This window comes from Rhinatrema bivittatum, chromosome 6 (assembly GCF_901001135.1).
Source record: "Rhinatrema bivittatum chromosome 6, aRhiBiv1.1, whole genome shotgun sequence".
NCBI classification, from domain to species: Eukaryota; Metazoa; Chordata; class Amphibia; order Gymnophiona; family Rhinatrematidae; genus Rhinatrema; species Rhinatrema bivittatum.
Window position 1 is genome coordinate 201,263,032 of NC_042620.1, and position 22,289 is coordinate 201,285,320.

Consider the following 22,289-nt stretch of genomic DNA (forward strand, 5'->3'; position numbering starts at 1 on the left):
ACGGACGTCGGCAAAATTGAGCATCCGTTTTCCAATCCACAGGCAGACTTTTTTTTTTTTTTAAGTTTTTCTAATTTTTTAATTTTTGGGACTTCCGACTTAATATCGCCATGATATTAAGTCGGAGGGTGTACAGAAAAGCAGTTTTTTCTGCTTTTCTGTACACCTTTCCCGGTGTTGTCCCTGATTAACGCCTACCTTTGGGCAGGCGTTAATTTCTGAGAGTAAAATGTGCAGTTTGGCTGCACATTTTACTTTCAGTATCCCGCAGGTATAACTAATAGGCCCATCAACATGCATTTGCATGTGATGAGCGCTATTAGTTTCGGGAGGGGGGGTTGGCCGCGCGTTTTCCACACCCTATTACCCCTTACAGTATAAGGGATAACAATAGTGCATGTAAAACACGCTGTCAAAAGGGGCTAAATGGTGAGCTCAGCTGAGCGCACCGTTCTGTATTGGCCTGTGAGACTGCCAACAGACTGACTTTAAACTAGAAAAGTGACCTGTGCACAAGCTGTTCAACAGACAAACCAATTGAAAAACATTTGAATTATGTTGGCTTTGAGTAACACAGTGGGATTTATAAGGTTGCACCCATTCCTTTCTAGGAAGATTGGTAATTTAGTTATCTCTAAGAGTAAAACTGTAACTGAGAAAACTGATTGATTTATGCAGATTCTTTCCAGAAGCAGTGCAGTAGTCAATATGTCACCTTTTCAAAATAAATAAATAAAGGAACAAAAGTGTAATTTTTTAGACCCCTAGCAGTATTCTTGAGATTGGGCTACAACTGACTAATTGGTTCCCAGAAGGTATAATTACTGACACTGCTGTTTAGTTGGGAACAATAGTGAGAACGTTTGTTTGGTTCAAGTAATGCAGTTTCACAAGGCTGCTGTGAGACATGAACTAGTGGCAGATACACTTCACTAAAGTTGGAAGTTTGAGTTATTAGCTCTGTGAGTTTCCTTCTTGTTCTAGTGAGAGTGTCTGAATGAAAAGGCTTGACTGTAAATCAAACTGAAAGTGGTCCAATGAAGGGGATTGTATGAACCCTTGAATTACTTACATTGCTGTTTTGCACTTTAACTGCTAAGGAAGAGAGGCTGATTCCCAGCCAGAAAATCCCTAAAAACTGAAAGGCATGGTTTAGCATCTGTAAGGAGTTAGTGTGTTAGTGTCATTAAAACCTGATATCCCTACATGAAGGAACTTTAAACCCAATGGAAATTTAAAAAACAGCTGTCTTTTCCTTGTGAATGTAGAACTCTGTATCTAAATAGAAAGAGGTTAGATGAAGTGTGTTTAAATCAGCATGATGTTGCTACTAGTGTGATTAAACTAAGAGAATCAGGCTCAGGGAGGCTTCAATTGGTTCTTGTCATTGTTTTATATTACATGAAATGTACAGCCTTAACCTGGGACTAACTGGGACTAGCTTGATAAATGCTGCAATTTATTTTTGCTTTAAAGCATAGCCTTCAGTGGAAGACTGGACCAAAGGTAGAGAGAAGTTCTGTGCCCCTCTTGTTTTGTTTACAGCATGAAGAATTAGATGAATAAAGTGTCAATAAGCCATATGATTGTGAGTCTCATGTTTCAAGCCTTACAAATGGGAAATGTTGATTGCCAGGATCTGAGTTACTAGAGAGAGACTTTATTAGAAAGCCCACTCAGAATTTTTTTTGGAGGGGGAGGGAAAGGTAGCCTAACTTGTCCCTACAATTGGCCAAACCCAATACCATACTAACTCTGCTCTATAAATCTCCCACACAGAACCAAAGCAGATCGCAGCACCTCTTTGTGCAGCAATATCCAGTAGCCATTACAGTTCATATGGTGTCATTCAGTGGGATGTTCCTGCTTTAAGTGCTTGCACAGGCAAAGACCCACACTAGCTGTAAAAAAAGGAAGAAAATATTTTTTCTCTGCTCTGGCTGTTTGCATAGGGCAGGGACTTGTGCTGGAAGAGTTTTTCTCTAAAGCAGCATCACAGAGCAATGAACCTTATTAAACATTTCTGGGGCTGGGCTGCAGCTGCAGCTGTGAGGTAAAATATCACAGGACAAGGGAGGTAAGACTTGTCTGGTCAGACAGAAAAAAAATCTCAAAAAGTCAGTTAGAGCTGGACAGACTAGGATTTTCTTTCCTTTTGAACAAGGCAAGAAATTACCACAAGAAAGCCTCTGTAGGGCCAAGGTTTATTAACTAAAATGGAGCTAGTACTGCAGACCCTCACTGAAGGGCAACAGCATTTCCAGAGTTTAACTAGTTAACTAAAGCAGTACAAGCCACCACAACCCCCATTGCTTCTAGTGTTATTTAAAATGAAGTCAGGAGAAGACCAAGATGCCCGAAGTCTCCTAGATCATCTACTTAGCAAATCTGCTTTACGGCAGAAGCCAAGCAGCATTTTTAGACTGAAGATCCAGCTATTCAGAAATTAAAACCACCTTCCTGTAAAGGGTAGGGTACACTATGGAAATTTATCAACATCAGTTCTGGTGTGGCATCCTACAGCCCAGAGAAAATCATGGAGCCTTTTTCATCGCCTAATGGATGCTGGATGGAAGTAGCTACAGGCAGAGATGAAAACAAGCCTTGAAGTAGCCAACCAGGTCCTCCTGGAGCAGTTTCTGCACAGGCTGGACCAACCCATAAGGAATTAGGTGTGTTGACACCCAAAGCTTACCCTAGAAAGAGCACTGGAAGTGGCAGACACTTTTCATCAGGCACCGTTGATGCCATAACTAATATGGAAGTTAGAAAGGCAACTTACACTGGGTCCCCAGCACTGCAGTGATCGTACAAGGTCCCAACAATGTCCTCTGAGCAGGAAAGCACTGGTTCCATACTATGCTCAAAGACCCCAGGCCCACCAACTTGTTTTAACTGTGGAAAGAGGGATCAATTGACCAAGGACTGTCTCTCCCATGAGACTGAGCCTATGGACGTCAGCCTGATGACACAGCCAGCATTAGAGGTTAAGGTTCAGTGACAAGGGAAAATCTCTAAAGCAGGGATGACTGCAGGGTCAGAGGAGAAAAGAAATCCCTGAGGTACCCGCACAACCAAATAACAAGGATATAGATATTTCCTCTTCTGTGCAGAGAATGGACATGAGGAAGAGTTTTTCCCTTATAGGAAAGAAGGGACCAACAAACCATTTGTTGGAAGTGTTGAAGTTAAAGTGGAACTGGTTCCGTAGTTGTGCTCCCATTTTGTAGTGAAATAGCACATTCTCAAAGACTGCCTTGGCTTGAAGATGAAAAATAGGAGCGTGAATGGGTGAACATTTTTGTGAAGCTTCAAAGCTGTACATTTGTAAGAGATTCATCACTTGGATTTTGTGATCCCAGTTTTGCTGGACGAGATCCCTACTGAAGCTCTGGTAGATTCAGGGTATGGAAAGACTCTGCGGAAAGACTTATCAATAAGGAGCTAGCAGAGTGAACATATATCAATTCCAAAAAGAAAGTGACATTTGTTGTATACATAGTGACCAGCAACAGAAGCCAACCAGTCAGGTCTTCTGATGACTTTGGTGGGGCAAACTTATATAGAAGTTGGAATATTTCCAGAATTTCCATATCTATGGTTCTAGGACACAGTTTTCCCTAGTTTAAGACTCTATGGGGCCACCTTACGGCCAGTTGGGTCAGCCCAGACTGCACTGAGACATCTTCTCTGGAAACTGCTCCACTGGACATTGCAGATGTACATTGCATGGCAGTGAAGCTAGTCAGACCATGAAAACAGCACAAGAAAAGGGAATCTGAGAGCTCCAAGGGTTTAAAGACTGGCCAAGACTTTTCTGTTTCAACTGTATATGGTGATATATTTCAGAGGGAGCCATGGGTAGTCTGGGAACCCCTAACTGATTCCTCAAAAAGGGTGAAGGAGGGTAACCCTGGAGAAGTTAAAAAAGCCCCACTCAAAAGTAGTTCCCATAAGTTGGGCCAGGCATATACATGTGCTAGAGGAGAAGGTGTATTTGGCCCCAGGAGACCCTACGCTGACCCTACCCTCTGCATGGAAATGAAATGGTCGGTCCCAGTTCACGATAAGAATAAGAAAAATGAATAGTGAATTACTTTTCTCGAAATTAACCTGGGTAGAAGCAGACACTCACCCCTCCTCTCAGCTTGATCTTATCAGGTTATGTAAAGGATTTTATGTTAGGGCTTTTAGCATGATCCTGTATTTTTAAGGCGGGTCTAAGACAGCCACAAGGGAATCCTGGTTGAGGGAAAGGAAGGCCTTAGGTGAGAGGAGAAGAAAGCTAGAACTTTGCTGAAACTATGGATTTATAAACGGCTACATTTCTGTTGCCATTACTGCTGACGTAAGCATGCTTTTGGTTGATTAATTTGCCTGTAAATAATAAAGTCTGTAGAACAATAACTGGAATCCAGCCTACTCTGTCTTCTGGCAAGCTAAAGATCTCTCACACTGTGTTACAGTATTGTACTGGAAATCTCTTTTAAAGGTTGTGGAAATGTATTCCTCTAGAAGAAGCATGTCTGAGGCTATTATAAGTGTATTCCAATCGAAGGACCTACAAGAAAGTTGAGATGACCAGAGTGCCTCTCCTCAAGGAGAGGGCTCTGCAGGTGCTTTCTACCTCAAGGGGAAAAGCCAAAGACTGAAGTGATATTTCTCCCCAAGCAGAAGCAGTTAGGGGATGGGCATTGGGTCCCAAAGAAAATAAGTGAAGATGACCTAGAAGTGGAGAGGTTCAGAAGGGTGTGAGCTTGGAAAGCTTAGGAATCCCTTGAAAATGATTTAATATGAATTCTGGAGTCTGGGAAGAATACAGAATTAACTTGTATAGTGAGAAGAGTCATACTGTTTCAAATGAGCGAGTTGATGTGAATATTGAGAGGAATATTAGTAAAGCAGAGTTGCTTACCTGTAGCAAGTGCTGTCCTAGGACAGCAGGATGTTAATCCTCACACATGGGTGACATCATTGGATGGAGCCCGACATGGAACTTTGATCTCAAAGATTCTAGAGCTTTCAGCATGCCTATTGAGCATGTGTGGCTTTAATTATCACCCTGCCCCCTAGCCAGAGTCCCTCAGTACATGGTAAAGCTAATACATGGAGAAACCAACTCCAAGGGGAGGTGGAAAGGTTTCATTAGGGCTAACATCCTGCTGTCCTAGGAGAACACCTTTTATAGGTAAGCAACACTGCTTTCTCCTAGGACAAACAGGATGGTAGACCTTGCAACTGGGTGAATAGCAAACTACTGATTCAGCCGAACCTTTTGGTTTGGCCTTCGTTATCAGCCCGCCGTGGGAAATTTCGTTTCTCGAGTTTGGCCCGATTTTTTTTTGGCTGTCCCGATCCGAAAAAAAATAACACCCAACCCTTCAGATTTAATGAATTAAAATCCCCCATCCTTCCAACACACAAAAAACTTGGCTAAAGTCCCTGGTGGTCCAGCGGGGGTCCCGGGAGTGATCTCCCATTCTCGGGCTGTCAGCTGCCAGTAAACAAAATGGCGCCGGTGGCCTTTGCCCTTACCATTTGACAGGGGCTATCGGTACCATTGGCCGGCCTCTGTCACATGGTAGGAGCAATGGACAACCGGCGCCATCTTAAAAATATGTTAAACAGCACAGGTCCCAGTACAGATCCTTGTGGTACTCTATTAAAGACTTTTTCCATTTGGAGAACTGACCATTTAGTCCTATTCTCTGTTTCTTCTCTTTTAAACAGTTACCAATAAACAATAAGACACTACCTCTTGTCTTTTGAATTTTTCATTTTTGAGGAGTCTCTCATGGGGGACTTTGTCAAATGGACACTGTGCAAAGGGTGCAGTGAGTGCAGTGGGTGGTGATAATGGTGGTATTTGGGGAAGCCCTAGTGAGAGAGCAGGAGCATGACCCTATAATACCAACCAAGTGTCTAGCTGGCAGAAGGCCAGCGAGTATATTGGTGAATGCAACTACTTCCCTGGTGGGATTAAGAGTGAGTAAAAGATGCTTGCCTCAAGCTGAGGGGGAGAGAATGTAAGGGAGTGGCCCTACTTCTTCACCTTTGCCTGTGTAGTACCAGGTTAGAGAGACCTGGTCCATCTTAATTCCCATAAAGGAAGAGTGCTCTGGAGAGGGATCCTTTTGGGCAGGATAAGAGTCAGTGCCCAGCTAAGTTCAGAAGGCCCCAGCATCACCAGGAGAAGGAGCTCCTGAACCCTCTCTGTGACAAGGTATAGTGAGAGAACATTGCTAGAAGGTAGGCAATCTACTATTGATTGCATGCTGAAAGTGTTTAATAAAGTTGAAAGTTGCATGAAGAAAGGCTGGAATCAGTATGTTTCCTACCTCCAGCGTATGAAGTTTGTTCGGCTATCCCTCATGGGGGTAATAATCTACATATCGAAAAATTTGACTGGTTGTGGAAGATGGGAAAGTTGAATGGGAAACACTAGTAATGACTTGCACAGAAACCAGTTCTCACACCACCTCTTATCAAGCAAGTGACCTCAGAACTATAAACTTAGAATTAAAGTCTATCCTTAAATTACCCACAGGATTAATTCAAGCTCTCATACTTAGAAACACACAAATTTACATATACAGTAATAGTTTAACCCTCCAACAAATTTCTTGGCATAATTTACGCAAGTTCAATTAACCTATCAGCAGGTGCAACTTCTGCTTTTAACATGCCCTCAGGGCATGAGATTTTAAAATGCTGCATTCCTCACCCCTCAAAAACCCAAAGAATGGTACTCCATCCTTAGATGAATGCTATCTTACCTTGAATGCTGCTTCTTCCTCCCTGTACACAGGCACCTGAGTGGATAGAGGACCAATGAACTCAACAGCTGTCAGTGGCTTCCTGTGGAGTTGCTGGATGCGTCGCTCATTCATGACTGACTGCACTGCATGGATGATGTGTGCTTGAGTGAAGCCATCACTCACCTTGGCCAGACAGCTGAGGTTCAGGGAGCTGGTGATAAAGCCATTATTCTGCAGAATGATGTGTTTCCATAGCACTGCTCACCATTGAGAATAAGAGGGAGAAAAAAACTATTAATGATTTAACAAAGCTAGTATGATTATCAGGAAAATCAGATACATCCATCTATGTCATCAGTTTACCCATCTAACTCCTGTATATAAACACAGAAGATATAAATAAAAAAGAGTAAGATGCAAGTTATTTCATTCATGAATCACTGACTCATATATGATAGTCCTTTATAACTCATCAAACAGCTCATTGAAGTGATGTATTCCCTAGGGATGTGAATCGTTTTTGAACGATTAAAGGGATGTGAATCGTTTTTGAACGATTAAAATTATCGTCAGATAATTTTAAAATCGTCCTAAATCGTCAGAGTGCACGATACAATACAAATGCCCCCGATTTATCGTCATAAATCGTCCTAAATCGTTAAATAGGGCACGGGAATTATTTGGGGGAGGGTGGGAAAACCGGCACACACCAAAACAACCCCTAAACCCACCCCGACTCTTTAAAAAACCAATTCCTTACCCCTCCTCCCACCCTCCCAAACCCCCCCAAAATGTTAATTACCTGGTGGTCCAATGGGGGGGGGGGGGGGTGGGGTCCCGGCGCGATCTCCCGCTCTCGGGCCATCGGCGCCATTTTGGCTGCCACTAATTAAAATGGCGCCGATGGCCCGATAAAAAAAACCCCACCCGACCCTTTAAATCAACTCCCCTTAGCCTCCCCCACCCTCCCGACCCCCCCAAAACCTTTAAAATTACCTGGTGGTCCAGGGGGGCCTCGGGGGATGATTTCCCATTCCCAGGCATCAGCTGCGCTAAAATAAAATGGCGCCGATGCCCCTTTGCCCTTACCATGTGACAGGGTATCCGTGCCATTGGCCGGCCCCAGTCACATGGTAGGAGCACTGGATGGCCGGCGCCATCTTTAAAGATGGCGCCGGCCATCTTTACTCAGCAGCCCCTAGTATAATAGCGGCGCGGGCCTCCCTAAAAAAAAAAATTTGCGATGTGAATTGGAATCGGAAACAATTCCAATTCACATATCTTAATGATCAGATTTCCCCCCCACCCCAGCCGAACCTGATCGTTAAGATGATCTGGCACACGATTCACATCTCTATTCCCTATTGATTCTATAGGTGTAGCCTTAATAGCTGAACTTTCAAACTTGTCCGCCATACTTGTCCGCTGAGATTAATATAAGAACATAAATAGCCATGCTGGGTCAGACCAAGGGTTCATCAAGCCCAGCATCCTGTTTCCAACAGAGACCAAACCAGGCCATAAGAACCTGGCAAGTACGCAAACACAAAGAAGATCCCATGTTACTGATGCCAGTAATTGCAGAGGCCATTCCCTAAGTCAACTTGATTAATAACAGTTATTGGACTTCTCCTCTAAGAACTTATCCAAACCTTTTTTAAACTCAGCTATACTAACTGAACTAACCACATCCTCTGGCAAGAAATTCCAGATCTTAATTGTGCGTTAAGTGAAATCCTTGTCGGGTGCCACGCTTCAAACAGAATTCCTCAGAGAGCGTGCCATTCACTAAAATTCTCGCTGTGGGGTTAGTATACAGTAATGTAATATAGTCATAAATCCTCCCGACGAAACCCAACTTTACAAGCACCTGCTTTAAAAATGGCCACGCAACCCTGTCAAATGCTTTTTCAGCATCACATGTTACCAATAATGGTTCCGGGAGAGATAGCGAATGGCACATCTCCAAAGCAGTCAGCAATTTGTGGATATTAACAGTGGACCGACGGCCCGCTACAAAGCCCACTTGATCCGGTGATATAAGCGACGGCATAATAGGTTTCAACCTGGTTGCCATAATCTTGGCGTATATCTTTATATCCAAGTTTAATAAAGATATCGGCCGGTAAGATGAAGGCATTAAAGGGTCTCTTCCAGCCTTTGGGAGAACCACTATAGTGGCCGCTCTCATTGTAGCTGGCATCTGTTTTTGATCTGCCATACTTTCAAATACTTGAGCTAATACTGGGGCCACGGCTTCAGCCAGTGTCTTATATAAAGTGGCTGTCATGCCATCAGGACCAGGTGCTTTGTGATCAGGAAAAGACCGTATCGCGTCCAGTACTTCATTGTCAGTGATGGGGTGTTGCAATTTAGACTGTTGCGCTTCCGTCAATGTTGGGAGCGGCAATGCTTGCAAAAACTCAGCTATTGCCCCCTCATCGACCGGATCAGCAGAGTATAAATTGCGGTAGTATTCAGAAAATATACTCGCAATTTCAGTAGTGGAGGATTTCACCTGCCCATGGGATGTTTTAAGATTTGCAATAAATTTGGAAGCTTCCTGAGACTTTAATAAATTTGCCAGTAGCCGACCCGCTTTGTTACAAAAGTGTAAAAAATTAAATTGTTTATGGCGTAGTGTTCTAGCCGCCCTAGAATGTAGCAGCTCATTAAGAGCTACCTGAAGCGCTTTAAACTGGGATATTAAGGCTTGTTCCCCTTGTTGGTTAATCCGACGCTTCAGTACCCTCATTTGTTTTTCCATGGAAATTATATCCCTATCCATCTGTTTTTTTTTTTATAACTAGCATAACTTATTATATCTCCTCTGAGTACTGTTTTAGCCGCTTCCCACAGAAGTATCGGTTGTGTACTATGTTGCCTATTAAATTGCAAGTAGTCTTGCCATTTTTTACGTAGGTATTCAGGGAATTTGGGGTCCTTTGCTAAATGCGAGGGGAGTCTCCAGGAGGTCGGGGAAAACCCATCATGTTGCCCATATGTTCCTACTACAGGACAGTGGTCGGAGACCGATAAAGTCTCAATGCAAGACTTAGAGAATCTGGTAAACAGGGCCTCAGAGATCAATAAATAATCAATCCTGGAGCGGGTGTTGTGCGCTCTCGCAATGTGCGTGAATTCTTGCTCTCCTGGGTGGAGAACCCGCCATAAGTCTAGCAGTTTAAGCTGCCTACAGAGAAAATTTGGACCTTTATGGTCACTGATTTCATGTCTTCCCCTCGGAGGTTGTCTATCTAAACGTGGGTCTATGGCAAAGTTTAGGTCCCCTCCTAAAATGATAGGGTAGTCGCCCAGTTTGGTGAAATGGGTAAGCAAGGTTGTATAGAACAAATGATCGTACTGATTGGGGGCATATACAGAGGCCATTATTAGCGGCGATCCCATCATAAGCCCTTTAATGATGACATATCTTCCATTGGGATCTACAATAGATTCTTGATGTTTAAAGGAAACTGATTTATGTAGAAGGATTGCCACTCCTCTACTCTTAGAGGTACCTGTGGCATAAAATAGTTGTCCAACCCATTTTTTCCTCATTTTTACTACTTCCTCGGCTAACATGTGCGTTTCTTGTATGAACCCCACCTTAGTTTGTAATCTGTTCAAGCGTGCCAAAACCTTTTCCCTTTTTATTGGGGTGCCGAGACCAGCAACATTCCAAGTTACAAATTCTAACGCCATAACTCTGGCAAGTGGAAGTGTATGTTAACCGCAAACCCCTTGAGCATCCACTCAGATATAGACAACCTTAAAAAAGCCAACCCTCTCCAATTGCTGTGGAAAAGCATATGTATGTCGAATAGGAGATCCGTTAAGTACCCCCGTCCCCCCCCTACCCCTTCCCCTCCCCCGCCCCCCCCCCCCCTTCCTCCAACAGGGCCTGGAAACCATTCAGCCCTGTTGAAATCCTTCTTATTCCCCCAGAGAAACCTTAATCCCTAAGTAGGGATTGTGAGCCGCCACCCCAGAGCTCCTCAGCCCGCTTGACAAAATCTGAGAACTCTCATCTCACAGTTAAAGAAGTAGTCAGAAAAACCTTAATAACATAAGATAAATGAACTGTAGAGCCTAATAGCACTAGTAACTATTGAGGCATGCCGACTGGCAAAAACTCAATATTATAATAAATCAGTTTCACCTCTTGTTATAAAAATGCTCGGCTCCACCAATATCTCATTTGTTAACCAAGATGTCTATAGACAAAAATGTCCGATCCAGGTCAAAGGAAAAGGCAAAGTTTCCAGAAAAAAAAGCCCAAACGTAGGCATGCAGCAAATTGCCAATTACAACAGCAGATACAGCTTCACTATGCGATTCAGCTGGGTCTGAGCTCTGCGTTTCCTTGCAGGCCTTGCATAAAAGCTTACGCTTCAGAGGCCTCCAAAAAGATTTTGACCGCTCCTTGATGGTAAATTTTCAGCCGGGCAGGAAACATCAGAGCAAAACGGATATTTTTATTGTAAAGTTCCGTACAGATTCCTGTAAATTCTTTTCTCTGCAGAGTAACACATGGGGAAAAATCTTGAAATGCCATGACTTTATGCGACTCGTAGCGGATCTCTCTCGCCTTCCTATAATGCTGTAGCACCAAAGTTTTGTGTGCAAAATGAAGGAAACGAGTAATAACCACACGTGGGCGCCAATTAGAGTCCTCTTCGTTTTTCCTTCCCATCCTGTGAGCTCGCTCCAGTAAACCTCCGGATGGAGAGGCGAGGGTGGGCACTATGCTTAGCAGCCATGCTTCCAGGACACGCGGTAGATCAGCGTCGGATATGGTTTCGGGTAAAACAACGAATCTCACATTATTGCGCCGGGAACGATTTTCCAAATCATCCAGCTTGTCACTGCTGGCCTTGGATTGCTGCTCCTAAGCATGTACTCGTCTTTCCAGTGCCCCGATATCGTCTTCCGTTAGCGCTACCCGTCCCTCGACTCGCTCCACCCGGGTATCAAATTCGTTCAGGGAAGCTCGAACGTCTGCGATCTGCTCAGAAATCTGATGCAGTCGCATATCTAAGGCCGTTACCACCGCGTGAGAGATTTTATCTTCTATAGTTTCATCGCTCGGCATTTCGGCCTCGGGCGGAGTGGCGGCCATTTTGCCCTCTGCGGGTTTTACCTTTTCCTTGTCCTTTTTTGTTAAACGAGTCGCCATGTGTTTATTTGAATTCCTATTCAGAACACCCCGGAGATGGAGTTCAAAATGTGCTGCAATATAGCCATGAATTCAGCGGGATCAGTATGATGTTAAAGGATGCAGCTGGGGTGGCGGCCGGAGCTCGGTGTGATTGCTTCCTACCGAGCCCACCACATCACGTGATCTCCCCCTCCAATTACAATTTTAATCACAATTTTTGCTCTTCAAGAAATTAAAATTGAAAAACAGTTGCATTTGAAAGGCATATAATAAAGGAATATTCCTGATTATGGTATCACTTATATTTCAAGAAAAAAACTGTTTCAGCATTCCTTGTAGCTGAATGTACATATTATTGACATGTGCATATAATGCATTTATAACCTGATGTTTTCCACTTTTCTGTTCTGAATGCTACTCATTTGCTTGATTTACAACCTGGTTCAATGACTATTGGCTAAAGCATTGATTTATACACATTTCTTCCATTGGTATCTTAAGCAATTAGCTGGTAAGGAGTTGTACTGTACATGATTCCATGTAGCTTCAGGCTGCTATACAAACAGGCCAAATGAATGACAGGACAGGCAGTGCCTATCACCACAGGAATATGAATAAAGCAGGGCATATTACACTCTATAGCCAGTGTTTGTGCACAATGAGCCTGATTTTCAAAAGCATTTACACTCTTAAAATTGAGTTTTACATGTATAAATGCACTTTAACTATGTAACTGGGCTTTTGAAAATTACTACAATATATGACATTGAATTGTCAATAGGTTTTACCTTTATTATGTGCATTTAACGCAGGTAAATGGCGTTTGAAAATTCCTATTATATATGTTACATTTACATGTGTAACTCCTTTGAAAATTCACCAGCAAGTTTTTAAATGAAGTTATTATGTTTCAGATTGTATAGGAAAATATAATACAAATTGAAATAAAACAAGTTAGAAAAGTATACTCCTTCAGCATAACATGTGTTTCATAAAGATGTATTTATCAAACTGCATTAATGAGTTGATATGTGTTAAATGTCTATGTTAATACATGTCAATGGTAATGCATTCTCTTTTGTTATCATTAAAGCAAAAAAAACTGGCCTTAATATGGGACAAATATTAATGAGCTGCATCAAATTAATATTCATACAAAGCAGCTCATTACAGTTAAAATTATTAATATGAATTGTGTTAAACATATGTGATTTGTGTTAACCCAGTTGTTAGTGCAAAAAGTTAATTACACCCCAAGAAGTTAACTTTTTTGCAAGGTCTTCAGCAGGCACCTGCCAATGTCCTGGCTCTAAACCCACCCAGCCTTATGTCATCCCCTGAGTGATTAAGAGTCTGCTGCAGTCCAATAACTCCCCCTACATCCCAGCTCTCCTGTCCACCTGCTGGTCTCCTCCTTGAACAGAGAAAGGTCTGCCTGCCCTGAGGTCTCTCCTTCCCCCAGATAATATCAAGAGCACCAGACCTGAGATCCCATCTCCTTCTAGGATGACATCAGGATTCCAGTCCCAAGGTCCCCCTCTAACCTCACTGGCCTCCCCATCATAGGCATCACTATAGGGCGGCAAGTGTCACCCCTAAAATGTGGCTTGCCACCCAATTATCTCCCCGGTTTCAGACATTGGATCGAGAAGGGGTAATCCAAACCCCACCTGACTCAATGCTGCAAGCCACCGATTACCCTCCTTACTCCAGCCTCCCATCAAGCCAACAGCAAGAAGTGTGTTTATGTGAATGTCATCTCTTGCTGTGATGGGGCCAGTCTTGCAGTTCTGTTGTGAGATCAGTCCCATGACAGCAGGAGATGACATTTGCTTAGTCACAGCTCTTCCTGCTGGCAGCCACATCTTCTTGTGCTGCCCATGACCCAGCCTCAGTGAGTAGTAGGACCCTGTGCTACTCTTCCTATTACTCTTTTCAGTCTGTGCCAGTCCATTGATTCTGCAGGTTCTGCAAGCTGATCTCCCAATGAATGAGAGTAGCCAACAGAACTTGCAGCCCATGAGTTCTGAATGTGTTTGCCCAGCTGGCACCACACAGATGGAGTGAACTGGGGGTACGGCAGCAAGGGCCAGCAGAGTAAGGTGAGGGGGAGATGGAAGAGAGAAACTAGTAGGGTCTGATGGTGTGGGGAGAGAGGAACTAACAGGGACTGATGGAGGAAGGGAGAAGCTGGTGGGGACTGATGAGGTGTGGAGAGAGAAACTGGTGGAGACTGATGGGGAGGAGGGAGAAACTGGTCTGGACTGGTGGGGCTGTGGAGGGGGAGGAGAGAACCTAATAGGAACTGATGGGGATGGGAGACAGAAATTGATGGGGGACAGTGGGAGGAAGAAGACAGAAACTGGGGGCTAGCTACTGCATCTCCAGTGTAGAGTGGGAGAAGGATGAGCCTTGGGAGGGAGGAGATGAAAGGGGAAAAATTCTTTGAGGAACAGGGGGAGAAGTTGGGAACGATCACAGGAAAGAGTGAGAAAGGGAGAAGAACATCTGGAGGGAGGGAGGGGTGAAAAAGGGGGAGAGCATCTGGATGGAGGAGTAAGAAGAAAGGAATACCCTCTGGAGGGAGGGAAGGGGGTAGCACATCTGGAAGAGGCTGGAGAGAGAGAGAGAAAAAGAAAGAAGTGCATCTGGAGGGAGGGAGTGGGTGAGAAGGGGAAAGTGTGTCTGGAAGGAAGGGATGGATTGATGGTGTGAAGGATCTGGAGGGGTAAAGAAGGGGATGAGAGACAGTGTAAAGAGACAGGATTGTTGAATGGGTAAGAGATAGAGGGAAGGAACCGGTCTGTGAAGGAAGTGAGAGTGTGTGAAAATGGGACTGGGAAAGAGGGGAAAATGAAAGGCTGGGTATGGGGTAAGAGAAAGAAGAAAGGAGCTGGATGCCAGGAAGAGATGAAGCCGGGGTTGACAATAAGATGAGATTTAGAGGAAGGTAGATGAAGGCTAGAGAGGAGGTAAGTAAAGAGTTAGAAATTGTGGACTAGAGAGTGGGTGAAAGACAAGGAATAGAATGCTGGGGAAAAAAGAGACCAATGGTGGAGTGTCAGGGCTGGAGATGGAATAAGAGTGGGAGACTGAAATCTAGCAGGTAAGCCAGATATAGATAGGCATAGTTTAATGGGACAAAGCCAACATGGATTTAGCCAAGGGAAGACTTGCCTCACAAATTTGCTACATTTTTTGAAGGGCGTAAATAAACGTAGATAAAGGTAAGCCAGTTGATATACAGTGTATCTAGATTTGACAAAGTCCCTCATGAGAGATTTCTTAGGAAATTAAAAAGTCATGGGATAGGGGGCAGTGACCTATTGTGGACTGCCAACTGGTTAATAGATAGAAAATAGAGAGTAGGGCTAAATGGTAGGGATGTGAATCGTTTTAGGACGATTAAAATTATCGTCCGATAATTTTAATATCGTCTTAAACCGTTATGGAACACAATACAATAGAGATTCTAACGATTTATCGTTATAAATCGTTAGAATCGTGAGCCGGCACACTAAAACCCCCTAAAACCCACCCCCGACCCTTTAAATTAAATCCCCCACCCTCCCGATCCCCCCCCCAAATGACTTAAATAACCTGCGGGTCCAGCGGCGGTCCGGAACGGCAGCGGTCCGGAACGGGCTCCTGCTACTGAATCTTGTTGTCTTCAGCCGGCGCCATTTTCCAAAATGGCGCCGAAAAATGGCGGCGGCCATAGACGAACACGATTGGACGGCAGGAGGTCCTTCCGGACCCCCGCTGGACTTTTGGCAAGTCTTGTGGGGGTCAGGAGGCCCCCCCCAAGCTGGCCAAAAGTTCCTGGAGGTCCAGCGGGGGTCAGGGAGCGATTTCCCGCCGCGAATCGTTTTCGTACGGAAAATGGCGCCGGCAGGAGATCGACTGCAGGAGGTCGTTCAGCGAGGCGCCGGAACCCTTGCTGAACGACCTCCTGCAGTCGATCTCCTGCCGGCGCCATTTTCCGTACGAAAACGATTCGCGGCGGGAAATCGCTCCCTGACCCCCGCTGGACCTCCAGGAACTTTTGGCCAGCTTGGGGGGGGCCTCCTGACCCCCACAAGACTTGCCAAAAGTCCAGCGGGGGTCCGGAAGGACCTCCTGCCGTCCAATCGTGTTCGTCTATGGCCGCCGCCATTTTTCGGCACCATTTTGGAAAATGGCGCCGGCTGAAGACAACAAGATTCAGTAGCAGGAGCCCGTTCCGGACCGCTGCCGTTCCGGACCGCCACTGGACCCGCAGGTTATTTAAGTCATTTGGGTGGGGGATTTAATTTAAAGGGTCGGGGGTGGGTTTTAGGGGGTTTTAATGTGCCGGTTTTTGCGATTTTACGTTTTTTCGATTTTTCACGATTTTTCACGATATTTTACCCCCCCAAACGGCAACAATACGATTCCCTCCCCCTCCCAGCCGAAATCGATCGTTAAGACGATCGAGGACACGATTCACATCTCTACTAAATGGTACATTTTTGCAATTAAGAAAGGTGAATAGTGGAGTGTCCCAGGGATCTGTTCTGGGACCACTGCTTATTAATATATTTATAAATGACCTGGAAATGGGAACAAATGAGGTGATCAAATATGTCAATGACACAAAATTATTTCAAGTTGTTAAATCACAAAAGGACTGTGAGAAATTGCAAGACCTTGCAAAACTGGGAGACTGCCATACAATGGCAAATGAAATTTAACATGGGCAAGTGCAAAGAGAAGCACTTAGAGAAGAGTAACCCAAATTATAGCTACACAATGCAAGGTTCCACATTAGGAGTCACCATTCAGGAAAAACAAATCCAGGTGTCCTCATTGAAAATACATTGAAATCTGCTCAGTGTGCAGCAGCAGTCAAGAAAGCAAATAGAATACTAGGGATTATTAGCAAACGAATGGAAAATACAACAAAGAATATCATAATGCCTCTGTATAGTTCCATGAGTATTGTGTGCAGTTCTGGACAACACATCTCAAAAGAGATATAGCAGAATTAGAAAAGGTACAAAGAAGGGTGACCAAAATGATAAAGGGGGGTGGAACTATTCTCCTATGAAGAAAGGCTAAAGAGGTTAGGACTCTTCAGTTTGAAGAAGAGACGGCTGAGGGGAGATATGATAGAGGTCTATAAAATAATGAGTGGAATGGAATGAGTAAATGTTAATCAGTTATTTATGCTTTCGAAAGGCCCAAAGACCAGAGGACACACAATGAAGTTACTAGGTAATACATTTAAAACTAATAAGAGAAAATATTTTTTTTACTCAATGCACAATTAAGCTCTGGACATGGAGATTCCACAAACCTGTCCGGAGGGAGGTGATGGAAGTCCAGATAATACCCCTCTCGGATGATGGCGAGGACCCACTGATCCGACGTAATCTCGACCCATCTGGGGTAGAAGAGGGTTAACCTGCCCCCTATGGCTCCGTCCCCCGGATGGATCGGCTGATTCTCATTGGGAGGCGCGGCCGGGCCCTGAACCCGAGCCGGCTCCCCTCTTATGCTGCTTGGTCCGAAAGGACTGGTTCCTGGCCTGAGGACGAGGTGCCTGGTAGCGACTCCTATAGGGAGTGAAGCGTTGGGAGCTTCTACATCTGGAGGGCCTCGGAAAGGCGCGCTGGTTCCTTTTGAACCTATCTTCCGGCAGTCGAGGTACTGGAGAGGCCCCCATGTGCTGGCTAGTTTATCAAGGTCGCTGCCGAACAGGAGAGAACCCCGAAAGGGCATTCTGGTGAGGCGTGTCTTCGAAGGAGCATCGGCTGACCAATTCCGTATCCAGAGCTGCCTCCTGGCAGCTATAGAGGATGAGACCCCCTTGGCTGTCGTACGGACTAGGTCGGATGCGGCATCCGTGAGGAACGAGAGAGCTGACTCCATGTCCGCTGCCGGAGCATTGTTCCTGACCTGTGACAAACAGGAACGCATCACTACTGTGCAGCAGGTTGCGATCCGCAAAGATAGAGCTGCCACTTCAAAGGTCTGTTTCAGGATGGCGTCCAGTCGCCGGTCATGAGGCTCCTTGAGGGCCGCCCCCCCCTCAACTGGAATGGTAGTGCGCTTGACCACAGCGCTAACCAAGGCGTCCACCTGAGGGTACGCCAGCATCTCCTTGATTGCCGGGTCCAGGGGGTACATGCCCGTCAGGGCCCGACCCCCTTTGAATGAGGCCGCTGGTGCAGCCCATTCCAAATCTATCAGTTGCTGTGCTGCTTGCAAGAAGGGAAAATGGCGGGCTGTAGGACGAAGACCTTCCAGCAGAGGGTTCTGCGTAGATGGCACCGTAGTGCTGGGGCCTGTAATAGCCAACTCTGCCAGGCACTGAGATACCAGGTCGGAGAGATCTTCCTTGGGAAAGAACCGCCTCATGATTCGGTATGGCTCAATCCCCGAGGGAAGTTCCCCCTCCTCGGGGGGTTCGGACTCGTCCTCCGAGACATCAGGATCCGCATGAACCGGACTGCCTGGAGGCGGGTGCCCACGATAAGGGTGCGAAGATCCAGGGGCAGGATCAGCTGGAGCAGCAGCAGGGCCTGGACGGGAAGCTGATTGCATCTGTACAAAGGCATGGATCCCCTTAAAGAGATCCACCCAGGAAATGGAAGCGGTCTCTAGTCGTCGGGGTACCAGGTCCCCCGGGATCCCAAGTTGTTCGAGACTGCCCGCTAGATCCAGGGTGGCCCCTGGGGAACTGTCAGCAAACCTCGGTTGAGACTGGTCCTGGCCCGAGGCTCCCACTGCCTCCTCACATTGGGCACAAAGGGAGTCTGGCTCCTCGCTGTGCGTGGCTCTAAGCTGGCATGCTGAGCAGAGGCTGAGAGCTTTCACGCCGGAATCAGGAGCCCCGCTGCAGGAGACGCCGGGGCGTTCGAATGTTCCATTGTGGCTTGCGAATGCAGCGCTGAAAATAGGCGCTTAATACTATGCGGCAGCAATATACGCTCAATACAATATGCACTCAATAATATGCGGCAGCAATATACGCTCAATGATATGCAATATGCGCTCAATAATATGCGGTCAGCAATATACACTCAATGATATACAATATGCGCTCAATAATATGCGGTCAGCAATATACACTCAATGATATACAATATGCGCTCAATAATATGCGGTGAGCAATATACGCTCAATTATATACAATATACAGGCGCCTATCATGGGCGCTCAATACCTGAACAAGGCCGACAAAATGGCGACCTCCACGGCGTGCCGCATACAGGCAACGCCGCTGATCCTCGTACCTCGGAGACCAAAAGGAAGAGATGTACGCCTTACCTGATCCTCAGCGCTTCCCGGCTGGAACCTGGGCGGTCTCCGGCTGCGGGGGGAGAGGGGAAATACCTTCACCGCCGCGCTTGAGGAAATGCACCCGCTGCCTCTAGGTCCACGCCGGGACCGAGGCGCCTCTCAGCCCGGCCAAGCCCTTCTTGCTCGGGGGCTAGTCCCTGCCGCGATTCGGCCACGGACCGAGGCCTAGACCTCCGAGGGATTGCGGAAATCACCCCGGGAAACTCAACTGGGGGAGGGACCCGAGGGTATCACCGCAGGAGTGCGGGGCTCGATGTTCCTGTAGAATTTTAGTAAGTAGAATATAGAAAGTAGTATTGGAAAACACGCTCAGCGAGCGTGCAGGCTCTCCAAACTGCTTTGGAGACGGAAATTACTGAATTGCCTCACTTCCTGTGGGGGTATATGTACCTGTGCTGACGTCAGATCCGTCTCCAACTGCTAGCACGAGCACACTATACCCACTTGTTCTGAGTCCATCTGGCTACACGCTAGGAAAGTGGGGATTGGCCCTTTCCCAAATACCCTTTCTCCAAAATAGGATAGGTGGATTGGAATGGAGAGGGAGCATGGGATGTTGTATCTTGGCACTGCCACTCCTGATATAATAGAGAGGGAGGGGAACATACATTGGCTCTGGAGACCCTGATATCACCTGCGGTGGTGGTGGTAGTGGTGGTGGTGGTGGAAATAAAAACCTCAGTGTTGAAATCTCTTATGTCATCTAGAAAGGGGAACCTTGGGGAAAGCAGCTTTTTCTCTGTTTTTGGAGGCGGGGGGGGGGGGGGGGGGGGGAGTGAGATAGGGAACAGAGAGTTATCCACTATATTACTGCATTCACTAACAAGTTGATTTTAAAAGGCCCGCTCGCGCAAATACCAGGGGTTATGCATGTGGCTGGACCCTGCGCATGCAGAGCACATTTTAGAAAGGGCCTGACCATGCACGTAACTCCCGATATGTGCAGAAGTGCCGGGCCTGAAGAAAGGGGCAAGTCGGGGGCAGGGTCTGGCAGGGAGGGGCGGGGGGTTGGGACAGTGCCATTAGACGCTGTCCTGGGGAAGCACGTGCTGGCAGCCAGCCTGCGCGTGGAGTTTACTTCGGAGGAGCAGAAGTATAAAAACAAAAAAACTGGGGATAGCTAGGGTAGGATTAGGGGTCGGGGAGGAGAAGGGAAGAGGGAGGAAGGAGAGGGTTAGGGATCTTTATTGGAGTGGACTGGAAGGAAATTGGCAGAGGCTTGATTGCGTCACCATGCAATTCTTCTAAAATCCACCCCCCTGCATATGCACACAGGAATCGCTAGAGATGTGAATCGTGTCCTCGATCGTCTTAACGATCGATTTCGGCTGGGAGGGGGAGGGAATCGTATTGTTGCCGTTTGGGGGGGTAAAATATCGTGAAAAATCGTGAAAAATCGTAAAAAATCGAAAAAACGTAAAATCGCAAAACCGGCACATTAAAACCCCCTAAAACCCACCCCCGACCCTTTAAATTAAATCCCCCACCCAAATGACTTAAATAACCTGCGGGTCCAGCGGCGGTCCGGAACGGCAGCGGTCCGGAACGGGCTCCTGCTACTGAATCTTGTTGTCTTCGGCCGGCGCCATTTTCCAAAATGGCGCCGAAAAATGGCGGCGGCCATAGACGAACACGATTGGACGGCAGGAGGTCCTTCCGGACCCCCGCTGGACTTTTGGCAAGTCTTGTGGGGGTCAGGAGGCCCCCCCCAAGCTGGCCAAAAGTTCCGGGAGGTCCAGCGGGGGTCAGGGAGCGATTTCCCGCCGCGAATCGTTTTCGTACGGAAAATGGCGCCGGCCATACGCGTATGGCCGGCGCCATTTTCCGTACGGAAAATGGCGCCGGCAGGAGATCGACTGCAGGAGGTCGTTCAGCGAGGCGCCGGAACCCTCGCTGAACGACCTCCTGCAGTCGATCTCCTGCCGGCGCCATTTTCCGTACGAAAACGATTCGCGGCGGGAAATCGCTCCCTGACCCCCGCTGGACCTCCAGGAACTTTTGGCCAGCTTGGGGGGGGCCTCCTGACCCCCACAAGACTTGCCAAAAGTCCAGCGGGGGTCCGGAAGGACCTCCTGCCGTCCAATCGTGTTCGTCTATGGCCGCCGCCATTTTTCGGCGCCATTTTGGAAAATGGCGCCGGCCGAAGACAACAAGATTCAGTAGCAGGAGCCCGTTCCGGACCGCTGCCGTTCCGGACCGCCGCTGGACCCGCAGGTTATTTAAGTCATTTGGGGGGGGGGTTCGGGAGGGTGGGGGATTTAATTTAAAGGGTCGGGGGTGGGTTTTAGGGGGTTTTAGTGTGCCGGCTCACGATTCTAACGATTTATAACGATAAATCGTTAGAATCTCTATTGTATTGTGTTCCATAACGGTTTAAGACGATATTAAAATTATCGGACGATAATTTTAATCGTCCTAAAACGATTCACATCCCTAGGAATCGCATGATATAACATGCGCATGCTGACGCCTTTTAAAATCTACCCCTAAGGGCTTAAATCCCTTCAGTGAACTGGGTATTACATCTTGGTTAAGGCCCATAATAAAATTGGGCATTAACAGCCAATATTAAAGCAGCTTGGGCCCTGTATGTTCTTATGTTTCAATATTTTAGCTGATCCTTTAGTAAGTTCAACAATTAGAGTATTTGTTATAGTGCGTAAGAGAGGCTAGCATTGTCTCATCAGTAGGATGTAAACTGCCTTGAGCAGAGGTGAAAATTAAAATCACTAATACTGTGTATACACTATGGGGTAGATTTTTAAAGTTATGTGCGGGTGTAGATTTGTTCAAGCAACCCAGCGTGAACAAATCTACGCCCGATTTTATAACATGTGGTGCTGCCGCGCGCATGTTATAAAATCCAGGGTCGGCGCGTGCAGAGGGGTGCACAATTGTGAAACCAGCGCGCGCCGAGCAGCCTGCCTCCGTTCCCTCCGAGGCTGCTCCGAAATTGGAGCGGCCTCGGAGGGAACTTTTTTCCGGCCCCCCCCCCCCCCACCTTCTGCTCCCTTCCCCTACCTAACCCACCCCCAGCCCTAACT

General features: G+C 46.5%; 1 protein-coding gene across 1 annotated transcript in view; it reads right to left on the bottom strand.

The window, feature by feature from the left end:
• The window catches only part of IQCA1 (IQ motif containing with AAA domain 1), a 645,805-nt gene that overhangs the window by 7,420 nt on the left and 616,096 nt on the right, over nucleotides 1-22,289 (bottom strand). Inside the window, exon 18 of the mRNA XM_029606410.1 lies at nucleotides 6,777-7,015. Within this exon, the coding sequence (XP_029462270.1) occupies nucleotides 6,777-7,015 (239 nt within the window). The remainder of the gene's footprint in view (nucleotides 1-6,776; nucleotides 7,016-22,289) is intronic.